Genomic DNA, 20,691 nt, shown 5'->3' on the forward strand with positions numbered 1-20,691 from the left:
CACTATAAGATGGCTTTACTAGACACGTCATCCCGTACAGTGAATGAATAAGAATTTCATAGAGAAGCATATGAGAAGCCTTTTAGTCTGAACTGGGATTCAAATGACAGTGGAGAACTTTTCATACTTGAAAAAGCTCTTTCCCTCATTTCAGAAGAATGGGGTATGTGTATGTGTGTGCGTATGCGCAGGTGGAGTCAGAAGGGAATGCGCAGGATTCATAGATCATTCCTGGAAACTCTTATTTAAGGCCATCATGCTTTTTTTTTGTGTGTGTAAATTTTCAATTATTGCAATACTTGCAGTAGTTGACCCCATTTATTCTAATGCCCAGTCATTGCCAGAATGCTGATATTTAGAAATTAACTGGTTTTGGGAACTCTGGCACACTTGGAAACTCTTTAGAGTAACACATTACTTTATGTAAAAGTTCAGCTGCAATGGCAGTGGCTGGAAAGTTCCAGAAGACGGTAACTGAAAGATGTCAATCCTGGAGGGTGCTCTGAGGCCTCAACTCCCACTAAATTCAATGGGAGCTGAGGATGCTCACCCCTTCATGGGAAGCGCTCATCATATTGCAGGATTTGACCTTAAATCAAATCACCTGTGTGTTATAAACAATTATAAAATAAGACTTTAAGCCTTGTGAACAGTAGATCTGGAGGTGTAATCCTAGATTTTACTGATTTTTCTTAAGCACATTAAAAAAAGAAAAAGAAATAATTACATTTAGAAATTAATACATTTAGAAATAAAATCAAACAAAAACAGCCATATGTGCAGTGTTAAAGTTATGAGGTTTTTAAAACATTCAGATAATGAGCAGAGTAAGTGTGCATAAACTATGATCCGTGTATTTATCTTTATCTGTTTGTGATTGAGATACAAGGGTAGAAGCCTGATAATTGTTTTTAATCGGTTACTTCAAATATTTGTTATACAAAGAGAAAACATCATAGCCATCATAAGAAGGCTCAAGATAAGAGTAAACATAACATTCATGGTGAGAAATATGATAGCAGGCTAAGCAATGTTCAGTTCTGTCAGTGAATGAAATAACAAGATTTGTAAACTTTAAGATGATTTACTGTGCTTCCACTTATTTTGTAGATGAGCTTTTTGGGGGGATATTCTTTTAGCTTACAATTTAGCTACAGCAAAGGTTTGTCAGATCATGATGCTGTAAGATAATCAGAGTAGGAGGATAACAAAATAAATCTGTTAGATAAATCTGTTGGTGACAGCTACTAGATTAAAAACAAAAATGGAGAGGAATTTTCCCAAAGATTAGGCAGACACCAGTTGATGTCTTCATGGTCTTTCCAGCTGAAATCACCTTGCATGCTGCTGTTTGTCCATGTTTGAAGAAAGAGCACATAGATGGAGCCAACTGTTTTAAGTTGTGCTCACATACAATAACCCCACATATGCAAGCAGGTAACGGAATACACTAAACATGCATTTGTGTACACTGTCAAACTCAGCTCTGTTCAGAAGGTCTGCACCAGGCCCACAGGATGTCCAGTGCAGATGCTCTGCACATGTATCTGTCACAGTTCAGGGCAACTGCGCCTGTATTTCCTCCTCTATGATCCCCAAGTGCACCCATTCTCAGGCTTCCAACTCCCTAGCTGTCACCTCTCTTGAATGGAGACATGGGTCTCCCTTCTGACAGCGTTTTTTTTTTCCCATTCTGCATCATTCCCTGCCTGTACTGTGAATTCCCCCAGAACGCAGACTGTCTCAGCAGGCTGCTTTGCCTTTCTTCTTTAGAGGCTATAGAGAGCCTGATTGCCACAGTTAAGATACCACACAGCTCTTTCTAAGCAAGCACATTTATTCTTAAGGTAAAAGCATTACAGAGAAAAAATGTTAAAATCGTTAAAAAAACCGACATACATGCTAATAAGCTTACCTAAGATCACCCCAACAAAGGCTGTCAGGTGACCAGTCCTTCAGACCCCACTGAAGGTTTTTTCCCTGTGGTCACAAGTTCATAGTAGCTATGGCTCAGAACAAGCATACCCATGAATCTGTGAGTCACTGTTTTATCTAGTTTGGGTCTGTGCTTTTGCAGAGACCATGAACAGGTAATCAGCCAGACAACTGGTTTCTCCTTAAGGCCTAGCTTCTAAAGCAGTGGTCCCCAACGTGGTGCCTTTGGGCGCCATGGCGCCCACCGGGGCATTTATGTGCGCCCGCTTATTGCCCAGCAGGGGAAAGAAGCCACGGCCCTGCGCCTGCCGGGGACAGAGAACTCAGGCTGCAGGCACAATGTTCTCTGTTCCCGGCAGGTCTGGGGCCTGCCTAGTGCCCAGGAGGGGAGAGAAGCTGCGACCCCGCGCCTGCCAGGGACAGAGAACTCCAGGGCTGCAGGCTGCGGGTGCCAGTGTTCTCGGTCCCCGGCAGGCACGGGACCTGCCTAGTGTCCAGCAGAGGAGAGAATCCAGGGCCCCGCGCCTGCTGGGGACAGAGTACTCAGGGGCTGCAGGCACCAGTGTTCTCTTTCCTCACGGCTTTTCTCCGGCTTCTCTCTTGATTCATATATTATGTAATATTAAATATTACTTTTTTTGTATTATTTAATGTACAAATACAAAATAAGTCTTGAAAAATTGTTGGTGCCCGCCACACTCTTCTGAAAACATGAATGTGCTACTGGCCACAAAAAGGTTGGGGACCACTGTTCTAAAGGATAGGTCTGGAGCAGGGTAATTTTATTGCCTCCTCCCAGCTATTTTCTAGGAAACCCGTTTTAAGCTTGTTTGTCCCAAAAATTTAATCTTGACTGGTCTGTTGTTCAGTATAGTCCTTTGAAGCTCCCAATGCTTCCCAAGGTTTACATTATCCATGTCTGCTAGAGTAGTGGCATACAATCCCACAATAACACATACACATTAATTCAAGAAAAATTGTCCAAGAAAGTGCAAGAAATTGTCATATCTGTCATGGCGTCACCCACATAGAATAGTGAACTTCACATTTAAATGGATACTTGTGTCCCCAACCACCAGTTTATTCTTGCAGTGTTGATGCTAGTGTGGTAAAGAGTTCATTAAACTCATTTGAGCTGTAATTATGAGAATACACCACTCTATTTATTCACTAAGGGCCAGATTTTTCCCTCACCTTATGTGGGTGCAAACTGAGAAGGGAGGGAGTTAAGAGTAGCTCTTCACACTTGGACAGCCCTGATGCTTGGGAGGAGGGCGGAGGCTACATCCTAACTGCTTCCCCTTGGGAGGAACTTGCCAGAAGGGGGGCGGGGTTTAGGTGGAGCAGTGGTTCCTCACCCCCCAGCAGAGTGGGCTGCCTATATTGGGGAGTGGGTGCATGATTCCCCTCAGTTTTCCACCTGGGCAAGATGGCTGTGCATTATCGTAAGAACACAGTAATGCCGCAATCTAGTCCTAAATCAAAAGCAACCTTACATAAATATCTACTGTATAAGAGTAAACAATGTATTTAAAAAGGCAACTGGTTGGAAAATTTGTGTTTAAACATTTTGTATAAAATACAAGGCAAAGTCACTGTTACTAATGGAAATATAAATCAAATACTTCAGCTTTATGCAGTGTGCTGTGTCTGGAATTATTTTAAATAATTAAACAATTTTATCATATACCATATACAAGTCTATCCCAGCTTCCAAATATCTGTTTCTAACTACTTGGGAACCAGTGTGGTTAAGATTTAGCTTGTCTGTGTTGATTGGCAATGTGCTGTGTTTTTCTGTTGTGTTGTGAGCTTGGGGTAGCCTTAAAAACAGCCCAAATCCAAATTAAAAAAAGGAAAGTCCAAAGTTTTGTGGGATGGGTTTAATTTCAGTCTGAGATAATGCACTGTACTTTGTCCATTCATGTCCCCAGCTCAAGGTGCATGTGATTTCAGGCAGTATTAATCAGTGTAGCACTCAATTGCCAGTCCTGGAGCATAAGAATAGAATATAATGTTATTAAATTGAAAAAGGTTGTTTAACTACTTTTGTTTTTAATTCTCAGGACAGTTCGTCAGTCATCCAGTTTGTGACAAGGGCGAAGGTGAGGGTGGACACAACACTCAGGATTGTGGAAGTGTCTAAAGGGAATTCTGAAGATGCAAGAGTAAGTGACTGAGTCTGAAAAGAAAGGTCCCCATGTCCCATTAGTATGGAATCCATTAGAGGAGTTAGGCAACTGGAATTTGTGGGTTTGGCCAACAAAAATGAGGGAGTCTGACTTCCTGTGAATTCACTAGCAGCAGTACTTCATAGTGTTTCTGTGGTTTGACTTCTGTGGTTTGATACCTTCGCCAGCATTAAGTTAGGCCTCTCACTGTGAGGTTGATGTCAGCTTTAAACTAATTCAGATTTTCCTTGAAACTCCAGTGGGGTTTTTCCTCAGCAAAATCTCATCAGATATGACATTTTGAAATATGTAAATGTTTTAATAATAATTTGGGGTCAAAGACAATAACCAAAAAGGTATAAAATTAATAGACAAGACCACCACCTTTTCTTTAGCTCCACCTTTTATGTCTAGCTCTTGCAGTGTGCATACAATACAAGGACTGTAAATTCACTCATTTGATGTGAGAGAGGACTACTGCTCCCTTTTTGTTTAGCCCGAGCAACCTGAAAGTTTGCATCTTCAGAGAAGCCCTCCTTAACAGGAAGAAATTTTAATTGTACAGTATTTGCACATAGATGGTAGGATTTTCAAAGTACCTACGTGACGTAGGAGAATACTTTCGATTGAAAGTTGCAGGCACTTGTGTTCCTAAAGCACTTACGCACTTTTGAAAATCCATCCAAAGTATTTAATTATTACTGATGCTACCGAGTCTAATTCTAATGTTCCATCTTGCTTAAAAACTATCCATGTTCATGATACAAGCAGTCTGGGAGCCCTGTGTTTAAAGATTGTTTACAGCTTTTTCTAATTTGCTTAATATTGGGTTAATGACCATAAAAAAGCCTTTAGGCTGAGATTTTCAAATCCTAGTGGATTTAGACACTTAATTCCCATTATTTTTAATGGGAGTTGTGCATCTAAGTCCCCAAAGGCAGCTTTGTAAACCTCAACCTTAAGGTTTAATATACCATGTACGTAAAGTGGCTAGGCCCAAATGTATAGCCAGGCTTCAGATCAGGTTTTTGCAGGTGCATATCTATTACGCAGAATATGCTAATACTGTTCTGATTAAGCAGCAGTTGTTCATTATCATTAGGCTAAATCAGTCTCCAGGGCACCCTCCTATATAGCAGTCATCCTAATTCAATATGTCCCAGTTAGAAAAAGTAATATTATTTTTACATTTATATAACACCTTTCATCTGCAATCCCCTTACCAATTATATACTGAGCATGGTGGAGGGCTGCAATATGGTCATTAGCAGAAAGATGTGGGTTTAATGCTGTACAGCAGTTATTCTTTTAGACCTGGATTCAACAAGGCAAGTAGTCCCATTGACATATTCAGGCCTTACTGACCAGGATTTTGGACATTTCATTGCACCTGAATTCTTCTAAAACAAAATTCCACTCATCATGCAGAATCTGACCTGTTGCAAGCATGTACCTTACACATACCATGGATTTTTCTTTTATCTATACCAGTCAGCATGAACGTGATTTCTTTTGTCCTTGAAGCATAATTGGGTTTTCTGAAAATTGTACACAATTATTATGTATTATTACTTATATTGGTGTAGCACCAAGGAACCCAGTTGTGGACCCCGCCCCCACTGTGCTAAGTGCTGTACAAATACAGTCCCTGCCCCCAAATGAACTAAACTGAGGAAGTATTTCAAAGAACAGAAATAGACTTTTGGTTAGAAATGGGAAAGAAAAGGAAATATTCTGTTTCTGTAGGGTATCTGAGTACTTATTGCATGGGTTAAATCATGAGGTAATTACTCAATTTTTACCTATCAGTCCTTATCCAAACAAAACTCCTCGTAGCTCAGTGGGAATTATCTCTGAATAAGGACTTCAAGATTTAGCTGTATAAAAATAGGGCTCATACCTTTGGTTAGTCAGTGACATTTCCCCAAACCTCTCTGCCAATGCACCCCCATAACTGGCCTGCAGCACTGCCTATTGGCCTACCTCTAGGTCTCTTTTTAATTCAGTTGGGTGGCACTGAGTGATTCTTGCACTTCTGTGGCTGCATTTAATTGATTAGTAGTACAGTACTTGAGACGAAATCCTAGCCCTATTGAAATGTACAGGACCAGGATTTCACAATCTGTAAAGGTTTTGGGGATCCTTCCCAATGACTGGCACTTTGTGAACTGTAAGGGGTTGTTATTATTTAGTGCTCAAAATTTAGATATGATTTAATCACAATGTGAGGTCTGCTGTATTTCATTCTTATCAAATGCTTGGAAAAAATATTGTCCTTTTCCTGTTCCTGGAAGGCCTTGGGTTGCAGTGATTATAGAGTTCATTGTACATGCTCTGAAAAGACATGAATCTTTAAACAAAAGGTTGCTGCTGGTTTCTGAGAAGATGACACTGAAGGGGAGCATGCGTGGCATATTTTAGTAGTGTAAATCAATTTGTGATTTCAGTCTTTTCTAACGTGAATGCTATTTTCTGTCTCCCTTATGGTATTTCCATATGTCTGTTGGTTTCTCCACTGTAGTATGTTTTGGATAGGGTCGTGTTGAGAGAAAAATTTAAGACATGTGGTTTGGCTCAAGGTATTCATATTTTTTCTTCCCTTCTCCTTCTTCTGGTGGAATGCAGCTGAGAACAATACTTGTTGCAAACCACAGTTATTTAGTTGTAACCAGAAACGGGGTGGAGGGGATGTAATTTCTTTGTCCATTCCTCTCGCTCCCTTCTTTTAAAAAATCCCTTTCTCTCTCTCTTTTTGTTGTTGTTGTTGACCACTGAATGCTGTACCATATCCATTTGGCCACTGGCTCCATCTGAGCTGCGGTTCATTGACATGCTCTGAGTCAGCTGACAGACTTGGTATCTAGCAGTGAAAGCAGAATTTCCTCAGACACTCTATCATGCTAATTTCCGTAAAGCCAATAAGACTTGTTAGCTAAGACTGATTTAGACAGTCCTGCTGACTTGCTGTCCTGATTTCACTGGGTTTTTTTTTGCAGTTTAGCACCCAGTTTCACGGCTCAAACAATTTTAAACAGGAACAGTATGAAACAGAAAGCGAGAGAGTTCCAAATTAGTGTACTTATGATAACAAGTCCATTCATGTGGTTTCATTCATTTCCCAAACTCTCATAGATTCTCTGCAAGGGATGTGCAAAACCCTAAATAAAGGCCAATTAGACAGCAAGTGGCTCCCCTTTGGAAAATATTACTGAATGGATGAGATATCCCTTTTTTTAAGAACAGTTGCATTAATTAGAAGATACCAATTTTAAAGGCTGTATCAGGAGTTTTTCTGAGTTTTGTTGGCAGGGCTTTGGAGTGGAGCCCGGAGCTGGGGCGCAGAGCAGCTCTGGAGCAGTGTAGCTGAAGGTTTTTGTCTGGTGCTGGAGCAGAGCCGGAGCACAGCTCCAAAGCCCTGTTTGTTGGCTTCCTCCAATGTGTTCTCGCTCCGATGTCAATAGGTCAAATCCTGCTCACTTTGTTCACGCAAGTAGCCCTGTCCAATCATGTGAATAAGGTGATCGGGATTTGGATTTGCCTTAGTGCCTGCAATGATAAGACTCACATAATTTCATAGTGGTTGAAACTGATGTTTATAACTAGTAGTTTCACAGAGGTGAGACTTGCAGTCTTTGCGGCCATGTGGTACATGTAGATGACTCTCTTCTCCTCTGGAAGTGTCTCTCAGAACAATAATTTTAGTCCTAGAAGATTGTAGTGATGGACTTGTTAGATCCAGTGACAGCGTCATGCAACTGCTCCTGTACTGGAGAAGGAATTCCATTATCTTTACTATAATCCTGTTCACTTATGCGAAGTATCCCATAACACCTGGCATTTGCTGAAGTCAGCTTTGCTTTAAGTAGATTAGGAAACTGTCAGGATTAAGACATAAGAATATTCTACTCTGATGCAAACCAAAGAAGTGTCTTCATGCTCTTGGGACCTGTTATGAACAAAGATATAAGGGGGCACACCATGAAAAACCAGATAGCTGATTCATTAAATCTAGATTCAGATGGTGTACACTGTAGCTTTTACTTGTAAATGGGAGAGGTATAAAAAGATGGATTTAGGGGAGTAACTTCGGGAGCACACCTTCTGTGCATGATATGGCTTCCCAGAGACCGGTGTCATACTGAACCTTTTTCCAGCACTATATTATTGTTGGCTTAGAGCAATAAACCTGACTGATATTGGTTATTTGGTCGCTTCACTATATTTCGTAATGAACCAAAGCATGGTCAAGCAGTTGAAATATACAATTTATCAGTAAAGCAAGAAGAAACGCTGCTCAGAATCTGGATGGAGGGAAGGATAGGCTGAAATCTCACTCAGACCAATCCAATAATTGTCAGCCCCTCTCAGGAGAAAGTGAGAGCTCACCTAGCTGGGTGGATGAAGGAGAACCTAAACTGACATGCCTGAAGCTTCTGCAGCAAAGCACCTCAAAAGTAGGGTTTGTCTTGAGAAAGAAATTGGCAAATCCCATGGAGGTGAACAGGTAGTGAAATATCTCACACTAAGCACTGCCCATAAGTGTCTCATGTACATTCAAGCTTTCATATGGGTACCTCAGTGTGTGTTACTTAAACCTCCTGTGTGTATGACATCTCTACTGGAACTCACCCAAAATGGTTCTCAAAAGAACAAGTTGTTCAATTTGCTAGTACTGTTATTTTAAATAAGTATGCAGTGGTCCAAAACATTACCTCTCACAGGTGTTTACTGTAGAATACAGTATTATTTTTAATAATGTGTGTATCCCCAAATGTAGAACAGTGTATGGTACCCAGAATGTATTGTGCTTCTCTGTTAGGAATATGGGTAAAAAGGAATGCAGTCGAGGCAGGACTACTGAAGATTTGACAATTATGCATTTGAAATCAATTTTCATTGGATTATCTTCCTCATTCTTATATGTCCTGATTCAATAGTCCATCCCTATTCACCAAAGAATTTAAGTACAAGCTTAATTTCAAGCACATGCTTAAGTACCATTAAAACCTATAGGATGTACGAACACGTTAAAATACTTTGCTGAATTGCGGTGGTAAAGAATAAGCTTTTTAAGAGCAACTGATTTCTGTAGTCCCCTTTTTGTTCACAAAGATGGTCAGAAACATAAAACACTAATTTGGTAAAGCAAAATGTTGAGCTGATAAAAATGTCCTTGGTCAGAAGAGTTCAAAATTTCAGAGAGCAATGAAATTGTGCAATTCCGCATTACTGTAAAGGATGAGGATGAAATTGCTCTTAAGGAATAAGAGCACTTTCTGCATGGCATCCGTGCACACTGGGTTCATCATACAGTATGGACAATGAAAAAGGGTATTTCAGCTTAGAAGTTTCCCCCTTCTCATCATTTAAAGTGCCACTTTGAGAATCCATAAGCATAGTGTGAAATTTAAAAGAGAAATATACAGATCGAAATCCTAATACATTCTAGAGAGAACCTAGTTTTTTACTACATTTCCTTGGCATTTGTTCAGAGCGCAAAAATAAACCTTTAATTCACTCCATATTTTATGACCGTTTCATGTTCTTTTCAGATCAAGTCTGCCCCCGCCCCCAACACACCCTTGTCTCCTGTACAAATAATGTATACTTCAAGACTGTGTGGGAAGTTTGTCAGATTTGAGACAGCATTACATTACTCTTCATGGTAGCTGTCCTAAAGAAGTTGTGCTATCGAGCTAGACAGGAATGGGAAGTCGAAGATTTGTTCTTTGACAGAGTTTTCAGTTGTAAGCATTTCAAATCAGGGAGGCAGGTTGGCACAGTAAAGTCATTGCCTGCCTCCAAACTCTCTATAGATATGAATTGTTTCTTTTTCTCCCAGCTTCCCACAGCTCAGTTTTATGTCCTCTTGTTGATAAGGATTCTGACATATGATGTATTGATTATTTTGTTTTTGTTTTTTCTTCACTAGAACTCTCATAGCCATGAATTCGATAATTGTAGGCTTGATCATTTTGTGCCTATAGATTGGGTTGTGGTTAGTATTTGAGGGCTTCAGAGGGATAAGTAAATTAAGATATACAACTTCCTCACTCCTCTCCAAACCACAAAACCATAAAGAAGATAGCCATAAGTTTTTATTTTTAGTATTTACAGTTGATTTAGTGCTAGAAGACACCCCAGATAATGAATAAAACAGTTCTTATCTCCCCACCCACTGAGCAAGCATCGCTTGGGCTGTGACTGTGAAGACTTCTCCCAATTAGCCCAGCCTCAAACCTGAACTGATAGAAAGAGTTCTATCTCCAGAGAGGTCATCATATAGTTCAGGGGTCGACAACCTTTCAGAAGTGGTGTGCCGAGTCTTCATTTATTCACTCTAATTTAAGGTTTCGCGTGCCAGTAATACATTTTAATGTTTTTAGAAGGTCTCTTTCTATAAGTCTATAATATATAACTAAACTATTGTTGTATTTAAAGTAAATAAGGTTTTTAAAATGTTTAAGAAGCATCATTTAAAATTAAATTAAAATGCGGAACTCCCCCGGACCGGTGGCGAAGACCCAGGCAGTGTGAGTTCCACTGAAAATCAGCTTGCGTGCCGCCTTCGGCACTCGTGCCATAGGTTGCCTACCCCGATATAGTCCATTCTCCATCTCCATTAAGTCCTTGGTCTCTATCTGTTGATAAAGGGCCAGTGATTTTTGTGATATGGACATTTGTATGCTATGAAGGGGCTAGAGAACACCGCCTAATTTTGCAGACAGCCACCACTGAAAAGTCAGCATTTGCCAAAGTTCCTGCCCAGCAGCATATGAGATAGTAAAGTTTTTTTCCCTATAGTTACAATAGGAAATAACTGTGGCATCGGTCTTTTGAGCAACAGTCAGCTGGTTTATATTGCTAGAAGACAGAAGCACATTGTAGCCACCACTAGAAACCAGCTGCCTCTAACACATTGTATCATCTTTCCAAACTGGCACAATGATACAAGGAAGATTAAAAATAAAATGTTTGGTTTCTCAAGGTGGCATTTTCCTAACACCAGTTTTCATACAGCCCAAACTCGACAGGAAACTCTCCATCCATCCAGAGATCACAAAGTACTTTACACACACTTTGTGCTAGTGTTTAACGCTAAAGCTTCTCTAACTCTGAGGTGAAAGGTAATTACCACAGAGCACGGACATCTCATTATTATTATAATTTATTATTTGTGTTACCATAGCACATAGGTGCCCCAGCCATGGACCAGGACTCCATTGTGCTAGTTGCTGTACAAAAACAGAACAAAAAAAGACAGTCCCTGCCCCAAATAGCTTACAATCAAAGTATGAGACAAAAGAAAACAGATTGATGTAGACAGAGTACAAGGAAGTAACACAAGACAGCTACAGAGTGTCAGATGAAGGCTGAACAATGTGTTGTGGCAAATGTCATGTTGGCGCCATGATGTTTGCTGGGAGGTGGGGAGGGGATTACTTAGGAGGTGATCAGCTCAGAACATCTTTAAATCTTTTCCAGTAGTTCTGTGCTTAGCAAAAAGAAGTGCTTGGGGAAATTCATCCTTCAGGGGTTATTCTGAGAATTCAAACTCATAACCACACACAATCAGATCCAGGTTCTACATTTGAAATTTTAAACTTGGGACCAGCTATTCTGATGCTCTTCCCAAAGGAGGGAGGAACAGTGTATGATACCTGCTGGTTCACATTGATTTATTTTTCTTTAAAGGAAACATTTTCTTGAATTTGGATTTTTTTTTGCTAGAGTAAAATATTCTACCATGTCCTTTGTAAGCCTAAAGAAGTTAACAGTGCACTAAAATTTCTGCAATATATGAAAGAAACTACCAATTGCCACAAAGAATTGTAAATGTAACCACTGCTTCTCTCCAAGATGACTGGCATTAGAGCAGGGGTGGGCAAACTGGCCTGGCCCCTTCCCCCATCCAACCCCCCATGCTTCTCGCCCCCCTGACACGCCCAGGGACTCTTGCCCCCATCCATCCCCCCCATCCTCGATGACCCCTTGGACTCTCGCCCCTGACTGCCCCCCACTGCCCCATCCAACCCTCCTCTCATTCCTGACTCTCCCCCGGGACCCCTGCCCCATCCAACCACCCCTTCTCCCTGTCCCCGACTGCCCCCGAACCCCAGCCCCTGACTGCCCCCCCCCATCCAACCACCCTGTCCTTCCTGACTGCCCCATTCAACCCCCCTGTTTCCCACCCTCTGATTGCCCTGACCCCAACCCTAACTCTATCCACACTCCCGCTCCCTGACCACCACCCCAAACTCTCCTGCCCTCTATCTAACCCCCCCCCCCCGCTCCCTGCCCCCTTATTGTGCTGCCTGGAGCACTGGCGGCATGGCCGCCCAGAGCACCAGGACAGGCAGCCGTGCCGCCACGCAGCACAGAGTACTGGGTCAGGCCGCGGCTCGGCAGTTGCGCTGCCGGCGGCGCAGTGAGCTGAGGCTGTGGGGGGAGGGGGGAGGACAGCAGGGAAGGGGCCGGGGGCTAGCCTCCCGGGACAGGAGCTCAAGGGCTGGGCAGGAGGGTCCTGTGGGCCATAATTTCCCCACCTCTGCATTAGAGGAACCTCTCACTTCAAGGTGATATTAGCTTGGAGTTTTTTAAATACAAAGTGGCATTTATGTGTTGTCGATTTTATCCTATTGGTCATTTGGTTGTTTCCTTTTTAATCCATGAAAAATAAGGAATCTCAGATTTAGAGAGAATCAGTTAGTCAAACCTACTTCCCCCACCTTCTCACGGAGCAAATTGTATTTAAAATAACAGTTCTGCGTTTTGCTTGCCTTGTGTATGTAGTAGAGAGATGTACAGTTTCATGCGTCTAAGTTCCAGACTGTACTTGAATTCTCTTCCCAGTGCAGTTGCCTGCTGAAGAAAGGTGTAGCCTTGAACTGCTGTTTGAACAGTGCAGAGAGCGGGGGGAAATGGGCCTTGCTGATGGTTACAGAACTCTGTGTGGGTTCTGGTGCAATTGGCTGTGGGAAAATATTTTGAAAATGGCAGCCACCGATTAATATGTTTCAGCTTCCCTTACACATTTGCTGCTGTTCATGCTACATTCAGATCAAACATCTGGTGGTAGATAGAATTACCAACTGGTACAAAAACTGTTTGCATGGAGGGAGAAGAAATGTGTTTAAGTTTTGCTGTATTCTTAGCATTCTTCCACAAATGGTATGGTCCAGTCTCATTAATATCAGCCTGAGGAATGCTGGAGTGCTGTAATGAGGAGTTATTGAGCAGGGCACTATCAAGGGTGGAAGGCCCCAAATTTTGGGGTTTTTTTACTTGTGTATTTAATTTCTGCAGATATTTTCTGTAGCCATTTATGTACATTTGTCTGATATCACCCCCTCTCCCCCCGCACCCATTGCTGTGTCATAAATGGTGCTGTTTCAGTGACAAGCAGCAGAAGGGACAGGAGGGAAAGGAGGAGTTGTAAAAGCACCACTTTGCCCAGCCCATGAATATTTCACAGGTGGATGCATGCCATTTATATTCTCTTCCCACGGAAATACCTTAAAGTTGCAATGGTTATTAATTCTAACCCCCTGTTTTCAGTCACTTATAATTTCCAAAAATATCCTTTCTGGCTAAAATGTTCCAGTCAACAATTTCCAAATGTGAATTTTTGAAAAAGTTTGAGCAAAAATGGGTAAGCCTGGGTTGGAGGAGGAACATTCTCTTTCCCCCTTTTAAAAAACAGTCGTAGCTGTTTGAGGTTGAGGTTAATGTGATGAAATAGCCTCCCTTGAAGAGAATCACTTCTGAGTTTTCCATTGAAAATTGGTTTTGAGTTGACTGAATTATAAGCCTTTGAAATTCACGCACAGTGTAAGAGCAATACATTTTGCTCACCTAAACGCGCAGCTACAGAAGGCCATACATAGGACATGTGCATGGTTGACATTGCAACACAGGGAAGTATATGTAGAGGAAAGTGCACAGTGCATGAAGTCAGGGATCCTCAGGAGTCCTTTCCTCAATCACTGTACACCTGTTAAAGTGCACAGGGAATGGGTCTGGGATGAGGAGGACCCCACTGAAACCCTAGCTTCACTCAAACTGCATATCTCGTGAAGGGGGGCAGTGAATGAAGCAAGGAGGGACATTCTGCTTCCAGTGAAAACAGTTTATACATTCAGCGTATGTGGTTTTCCATATGAAGTGTCTGGGAGTTTGGCACCACTGAAAAATTGATGAATGAAGTGCAAAATGTTTTCAGTGTCATGGGAATTTGTACCAACAGGAGGGTAAAGTGTTCTTTGCAAACCTCTGTTCACTTTTGAAGGCAGGTACTGGAGCAAGATCAGCATCTGGGGGAAAATGACAAAGCAGGTATTTGTTGAATGATATTTACTGAGACTCAAATCCATTTTTTAAGGAAATCTTTGCAAAAAATAGTCTGAAAGCCCAAAATTGAGGACACATTCCATGCCTGTCATTTTAAACAGTTATGTACATTTCATCTCAGCATTTGTTTACATTAGAAATACGTTCAGTGAAACTAAACTGCTGTGTATTTAATAAGATGAGTACAAGGGAAAACTATACAGCTTCCAGTTGTAAAAGATCTTTTCTAATTGCTTTGTAGGTGGTCTTTGAGGCCTTGCACAATATGGAGCCTCGTGGTTATGTTGTGGGATGGATCATTGCTATTAGTTTGCTGGTGGGAATTTTCATCTTCCTGGTCTTGGCTGTGCTGTTATGGAAGGTAAGACATCAGTCAGACATGACACAAACACCAAGGTTAGCCCCGGACCTTGGCATAAATTGTACATCTGTCTTTCTGCATCCTGATTATCTGTCCGTTCAGTATCCATTTACTTTAATAACTAAACAGCCATCTACACCTAAAAAGCCATTAAACATCAAAAGAGTTTTCATCAGGGGCGATGAACTGGAAAACTGGCATCTTCACTGAAGGGCATTAAATATTGAAAGCTGTAATAGTGATTCCCGACAGAAGAGAGTCCTTCCTCATACTCATCACTAGCTCGCATTTAAATTTGAGGTACTTTTCCCTGATTTTTACAAAGGCACGATGCTCACTGATTTCAATGGGAGCTGCAGGGTGCTCCCCTAAAAATCAGGCTAATTTTGCTTATTGAGGCAACAGATTCAGTACATCGCTAACAGAAACCAGTAGGTGCTTATTCTTTTGGGGGAGGCAAAGGCAAGGAAAGAAGAGAGGATGAGGGGCAATCAAGCTTGAATTCTTAAGGACCTTCCCTCCAATATGTTTTTAGAGGTGGCAAGAACAAAATTACTTGATGTCCAAAAGCAAAATCCTGTGGTGGTGGTTAAAGGTCAGCATTTACCCTCCTTAAAATAGGAAACACCTGTTGTGTCTCAGACATTATAATGTAGTAAGGGTGGTCAAGATGTTGACATTTGAAGGATGGCCAGTCTACGTGATACATCTGAAGCATGAGGAACTTGAACCTTTTATTCTGATTTCCTCTTAAAAATCCAGAAATTTAAAGACCACTGCCAAGGCTATCAGTGGGTGGGGACACACAGAGGAACAGGCCCAACATTATTTTACTGGAGGTGAGAGAGCCTCAGTCACCTGGTTCAGACTGTTTAACAGTGTGTGTGGGGTACAGACTCATTCTACCAGCTGTAGCAGGGTTCTGGGGCTACAGCTGTATAGTGGTCTAAAAGGACATCACTGTGTGTTGCTAGGCCCAAAACGTGACTTGCAATTCCATGTTTAAAATGGCCACACAAAGATTATCTTGTGGCTATTTTTTTAGTTTGAAAAGCATTGATTGGCTGTAGTCTGAAATCTCTCTTTATGCCCAATTTGGGGTACATCTGAAGTATTTTTACCCGCCTTGGCACAGAATGTTTAAAAATCTCTATGATTGAGATGGCAGAATAATCATCAAAATATAGAGGTATCTGATACGAAAGGCCTGTTGCTTGATTCTGGTGATACATAACTTTGAAATACGGACCATTGCTACATATAGTTATATCTATAAGACTGGTTTCATGTAGTTAGAGACCCAAAAGTGAAGGTATCTTCGTTGCTAGGGATAACAACTTTCACAATGTTTTTTCAGCAGTCTCCGGTGCCATTTTTTACCTTAGAATACCTACCAATTATAACTCCCTTGCTTAAAATTGAGAATCAAGCTCTCTGAACCTCGTTAAAAAAATGAGATCTGTTAGCTAATCAAATGCATGCACAGAAGTTGCTATTTTGTCATTTGATTGCTTTGAGGAACAATGTCCCAAATGACAGCAGCAGGTAATCGTAATCATACCTAGCCCTTTTCACCCAGAGATATCAAAGCACTTTATAAAAGAGGTCAGTATCATTATCTGTATTTTATAGAAGAGGAAACGAATGCACAGAAAGATGAAGTTGCCTGCCAAAGGTCAAACAGCAGACCATGGGCAGAGCCAGGACTAGAACCCAGGTGTCTAGAGTCCCAGTTTAATAGTTGGTCCACTAGGGAATATGGATTATTAAAGCTACAGATAATTTGGGGTTTTGTTGTAGAAAAATGTGACTAAAAAGACGTTGATGCAGTCTGTAGTTGGCTTTTAATTCTGCTTTGAAACAATAATCCAGTATTAAATATTTTAATATAATAGCAAGTAGAGAGTGAAAAGTGACTGGCAATATTAAAGTGCTGTGAGATAAAACTGACGTGGGAAAATTGCATTCCTTTGAAGGGAATCTTAATTGCCTGATTGTAAAGATTTATTAGCTAAAATTGGCTTGGCACACCCTAAAGTCATTCCTGAATTTTATACATTAAAAATCCAAATAGATTTATATTAAGTTTTTTTTTTAAAAAAAAAAAGCTTGGAGTGAAGTAATAGTTATAACAATATGTTTTGGCCCAAATGCGAGTCAAAGCTTTGGGTGCTTTAAAAGTCAGTGTCATTGTTTGGGCTGCTATGACTGCCTGTTTCACTCAGAATAAAAGCTATTTTTACAATTGTTCAAAAGCATTAAGATTTTTTTACAGACATAATAAACTTTATAGCATGAGATCAGCCAGTCTGGATTTGCTTCTCTGATCATTGTTTTAGTATTTGGTTTATACTCCATGGGTCAAATTCAGCTCTGGCCTAAGCGAGTACAACTCCATGGAAGTTCTTAGAGTGGTGCCTGCTTACATGGTGATGAATATGTCCCTGAACATGGCTGCTGTTCTAATGATTTAGGCCAGTGGCTCTCAACCTTTCCAGACTACTGTCCCCCTTTCAGGAGTCTGATTTGTCTTCTGTACCGCCAAGTTACACCTCACTTAAAAACTACTTGCTTACAAAAATCAGACATAAAAATACAAAAGTGTCACAGCACACTATTACTGACAAATGGCTCACTTTCTCATTTTTACCATCTAATTATAAAATAAATCAATTGGAATATAAATATTATACTTACATTTCAGCGTATAGTATATAGAGCCTTATAAACAAATCATTGTCTGTGTGAAATCTTAGTTTGTACTGACTTCGCTAGTGCTTTTTACGTAGCCTATTGTAATTTAAGCGAATATCTAGATGAGTTGGTGCACTCCCTGGAAGACCTCTGCGTACCCCCAGGGGCAGGTGTACCCAGGGTTGAGAACTACTGATTTAGGGCACTGATCTCATTCTGTTCAGGATTAGGCCAGATCCTCCTCCCTTCACTCATGAGAGTACAGTAGTTCAAGGGGGCTTCTTGTGTATGGCAGGTGAGCAGGCTGTGCCCTTTTGTTTGTAAAGGTTTAGTTAAATAGCTATCTAAGCCCTACTCTGACTCTGTCTTCCAAGTTTGCTATGCCCCTGTTCACCCATGCTGGAACCCTCTTCCCTATTTACTATGTTGTCTCCTGCTTCCAGCAGGTCTACTTCATAGTGCTGCTTCTTATCTCCTGCTACCTGCATATATACACCTTGAGTTCTTTCCTTGGCCACCTTCAGCCTGATGATCTTTGTTATGCAGGGCCACCTGGGAGCTACTGTCATATTATTGCTCATAACATCACATTGTGCTTCTCAATTGCAGAGAAAGGGCAGCAATTCCACTCCCATGACACCTGCTGAGAGGCTGCTAGCTGCTTGGGGCTGGGAGGGAGGGGAGGAACCAGTTTCTACTACAGTACTGGCAAACTATCAGTTGCACTGCTGTGCTAGTATGGCATTGCTGATTCAGCAGCAGGGCAGGGAGGTAGACACACACACAGAAACTGGATTTTTGGGTGCTACCTACCTGGATTATGCTATCACTGAGAAATAATAGATTGAAAGAATCAAGTAGATCCATATTCTGTACCTCTGTATAGTATCCTTTAATAATAATAATAATAATAATAATAAAAAATAAAAATATAATAATAATGTTTTAAAGTGCTGTGGATTGAGCGATTTAGATGATTCATTGTTGAACTGATAAAAGTTAAAGGCAAACAAAGCCCCAAGCAACATAAAATCAAAGGGCTGTATGCTCAGCTGAGGATATAAGAGAAGTTTCATAGACTGTAGCTGTGTTGATTTACACAAGTTGTGATTTGTAAAATACAGGTGTAAAATGCATCATGATTACACTGTTTAGTTTCTCAGGAATGCATTTTACATGTAAACAGTTTTTTCTGTCTAATGTGAGCCAGGGTGTTTCTAAAGTGAGCCTATCACCATGGTATTCATGTGCCAATTTATATATAAATAAGGTTACTGTTTCTCTTTTATAGTCTGTGTATTCTTGATACATTGGAATGAGCTCTAAACATCGTGAATGTTCCTTTTACAGTAATACACTCCTCTTTCTAGCATTTGGATCTTTGACAGGATTGCAAAGAAAAGCCTTTTTAGCAGAATAGTATGTCTGATCAGGCAGGGAAGTCCTAGTTTTCTATCTGTACTAGGGTCAGTTTTCCCTCTTTGTCATCAGATGAGTGTTTGAGAACCCTCCTTTGTTTTCTAGTAGGGTACAGTGGTTTTCATCCAGGAGAGGATATCATCTTAGGTTTTCTTCTAAGAGGTATCATCTTAGGCTGCTGAGCTGATCATTGCCTCAATAAATCCTGCCTTTGAACTGTCTCAGTGGCAGAGGCTTATTTAGATACAGATTAAATCCAAATAAAAATGTCACACACATTAAACGTTTGCTTGTGCAGCGGGCTATAATCTAAACATTGTATTGATGGATTACAGTATTTTGCCAGTCCTGTGCTAAAGGACAAACTTTGAAATATTAAATTCTTTAAAAAAAATTAAACAAATAGGCTATTTTAAATGTGTGCATGGCTATATTGTTTGGAGAAACACAGGCCTTATGTCTCCTTGCTGTGACTGTATAACCCTATTTAGAAGAATGTTTAAATATTCTTGTGCAGTATCTGTAAATACTTTACATTTTATTTGAGCATTCAGAAAATGCCTCAGAGTGTCTAAGGACAAAGCCAACTTGAAATTCACCTAGGTAGCGGAGACGCATTGTAAACATTGGCTTCCCCTTTTGGGAAGAGACTCCCCCTTATTTAGGGCCTCATGCGGTATAAGTCGTGTTTATACAATGGGCCAAAACACACAGCTCACCAGTTGCCAGAAGGAAAAACAAAACAAAACTCTGCACTTATTCTTTGCCAGTGGTTGCTCTGTATCCTGTGTTACAACTCCAGAAAACATTCTCTCTCCCTCTTTTATCTGCAGCCTGAGGCACCTCAGGGAAGTGGGATGCTAACTGCCATTTCCTGGCAAGTCCTTATACCAACATCCACTCCTGAATGGCTGTTTTAAGAATATTAGCTCCGCAAAGGAATAAAATTGTTAGTCCCTTGCAGAGGAACAAGGGTACATATAAGCATGACACAAAGACCAGTTAGGATCTCAGTACGTGGCAGAGGCCATACTTTCCTATATGGGTTAAAAATAGCCCTTCTTACATAACCTTTCATGCATGAGATTTCTCAAACTAAATAGCAAATTCTTCCAAGCAGGAATATCAGGAATTGTCTTTTAAATTTACAGCTCCCATAGCAGATAACCCGAGGTAGACAAGCCTGTTTAGACTCATTGACATTTCATACTTTTGACAAACTTGCCATGTCAATCCCCAGCTCACCTGTTTTCACATCATTTCAAGAACAAAACAATAGTTATAATGGCAGTACTTCAACATTAAAGGTAATTGAAAGATCTATGGTGACACTGGAATAATTGGGGTTTAGATAAACAGGGGAGTTGACCTAACAAGCTTCAAAGTCTCTGACCAGGGTCTCATGACTGGGAGCACAGATATCAAAGCACATAAAGATTTAATTCCATATAGATGTAAACATACCTACCCATCAGAGAAATCTGCCTCTGATTTCAGATAGAGAATTTTCCATTTTGCTTCAGTGGAGTCTCTCCCCATTTTTAAACAACCTAAAATATTCCCTCCCTCTTCCTCCACATCAAACACAAGCTCCTTGTTTTGCTTTCAAGTCCCTTCAACATTTAGCTGTTCTATCCCCATCAGATCAGCTAATATATGAAGCTACCATCTGCCTTTACTCTACCAGCAATGGCAGCCTCAATTGCCTGCTTGTCTTCTTCTCCATCAAGTACTTCTCTGCTTTCTCCCAGGCTATGCACT

At 40.8% G+C, this 20,691-nt stretch overlaps 1 protein-coding gene across 3 annotated transcripts in view; it reads left to right on the forward strand.

Annotated features, from left to right (window-relative positions):
- The window catches only part of ITGA9 (integrin subunit alpha 9), a 298,314-nt gene that overhangs the window by 256,101 nt on the left and 21,522 nt on the right, over positions 1-20,691 (forward strand). For all 3 annotated transcript variants that reach the window (XM_039526656.1, XM_039526655.1, XM_039526654.1), the window contains exons 26-27: positions 4,002-4,103; positions 14,698-14,817. In XM_039526656.1, coding sequence (XP_039382590.1) covers positions 4,002-4,103; positions 14,698-14,817 — 222 coding nt within the window. The remainder of the gene's footprint in view (positions 1-4,001; positions 4,104-14,697; positions 14,818-20,691) is intronic.

The sequence above is a fragment of the Mauremys reevesii genome, linkage group 2, assembly GCF_016161935.1.
Source record: "Mauremys reevesii isolate NIE-2019 linkage group 2, ASM1616193v1, whole genome shotgun sequence".
NCBI classification, from domain to species: Eukaryota; Metazoa; Chordata; order Testudines; family Geoemydidae; genus Mauremys; species Mauremys reevesii.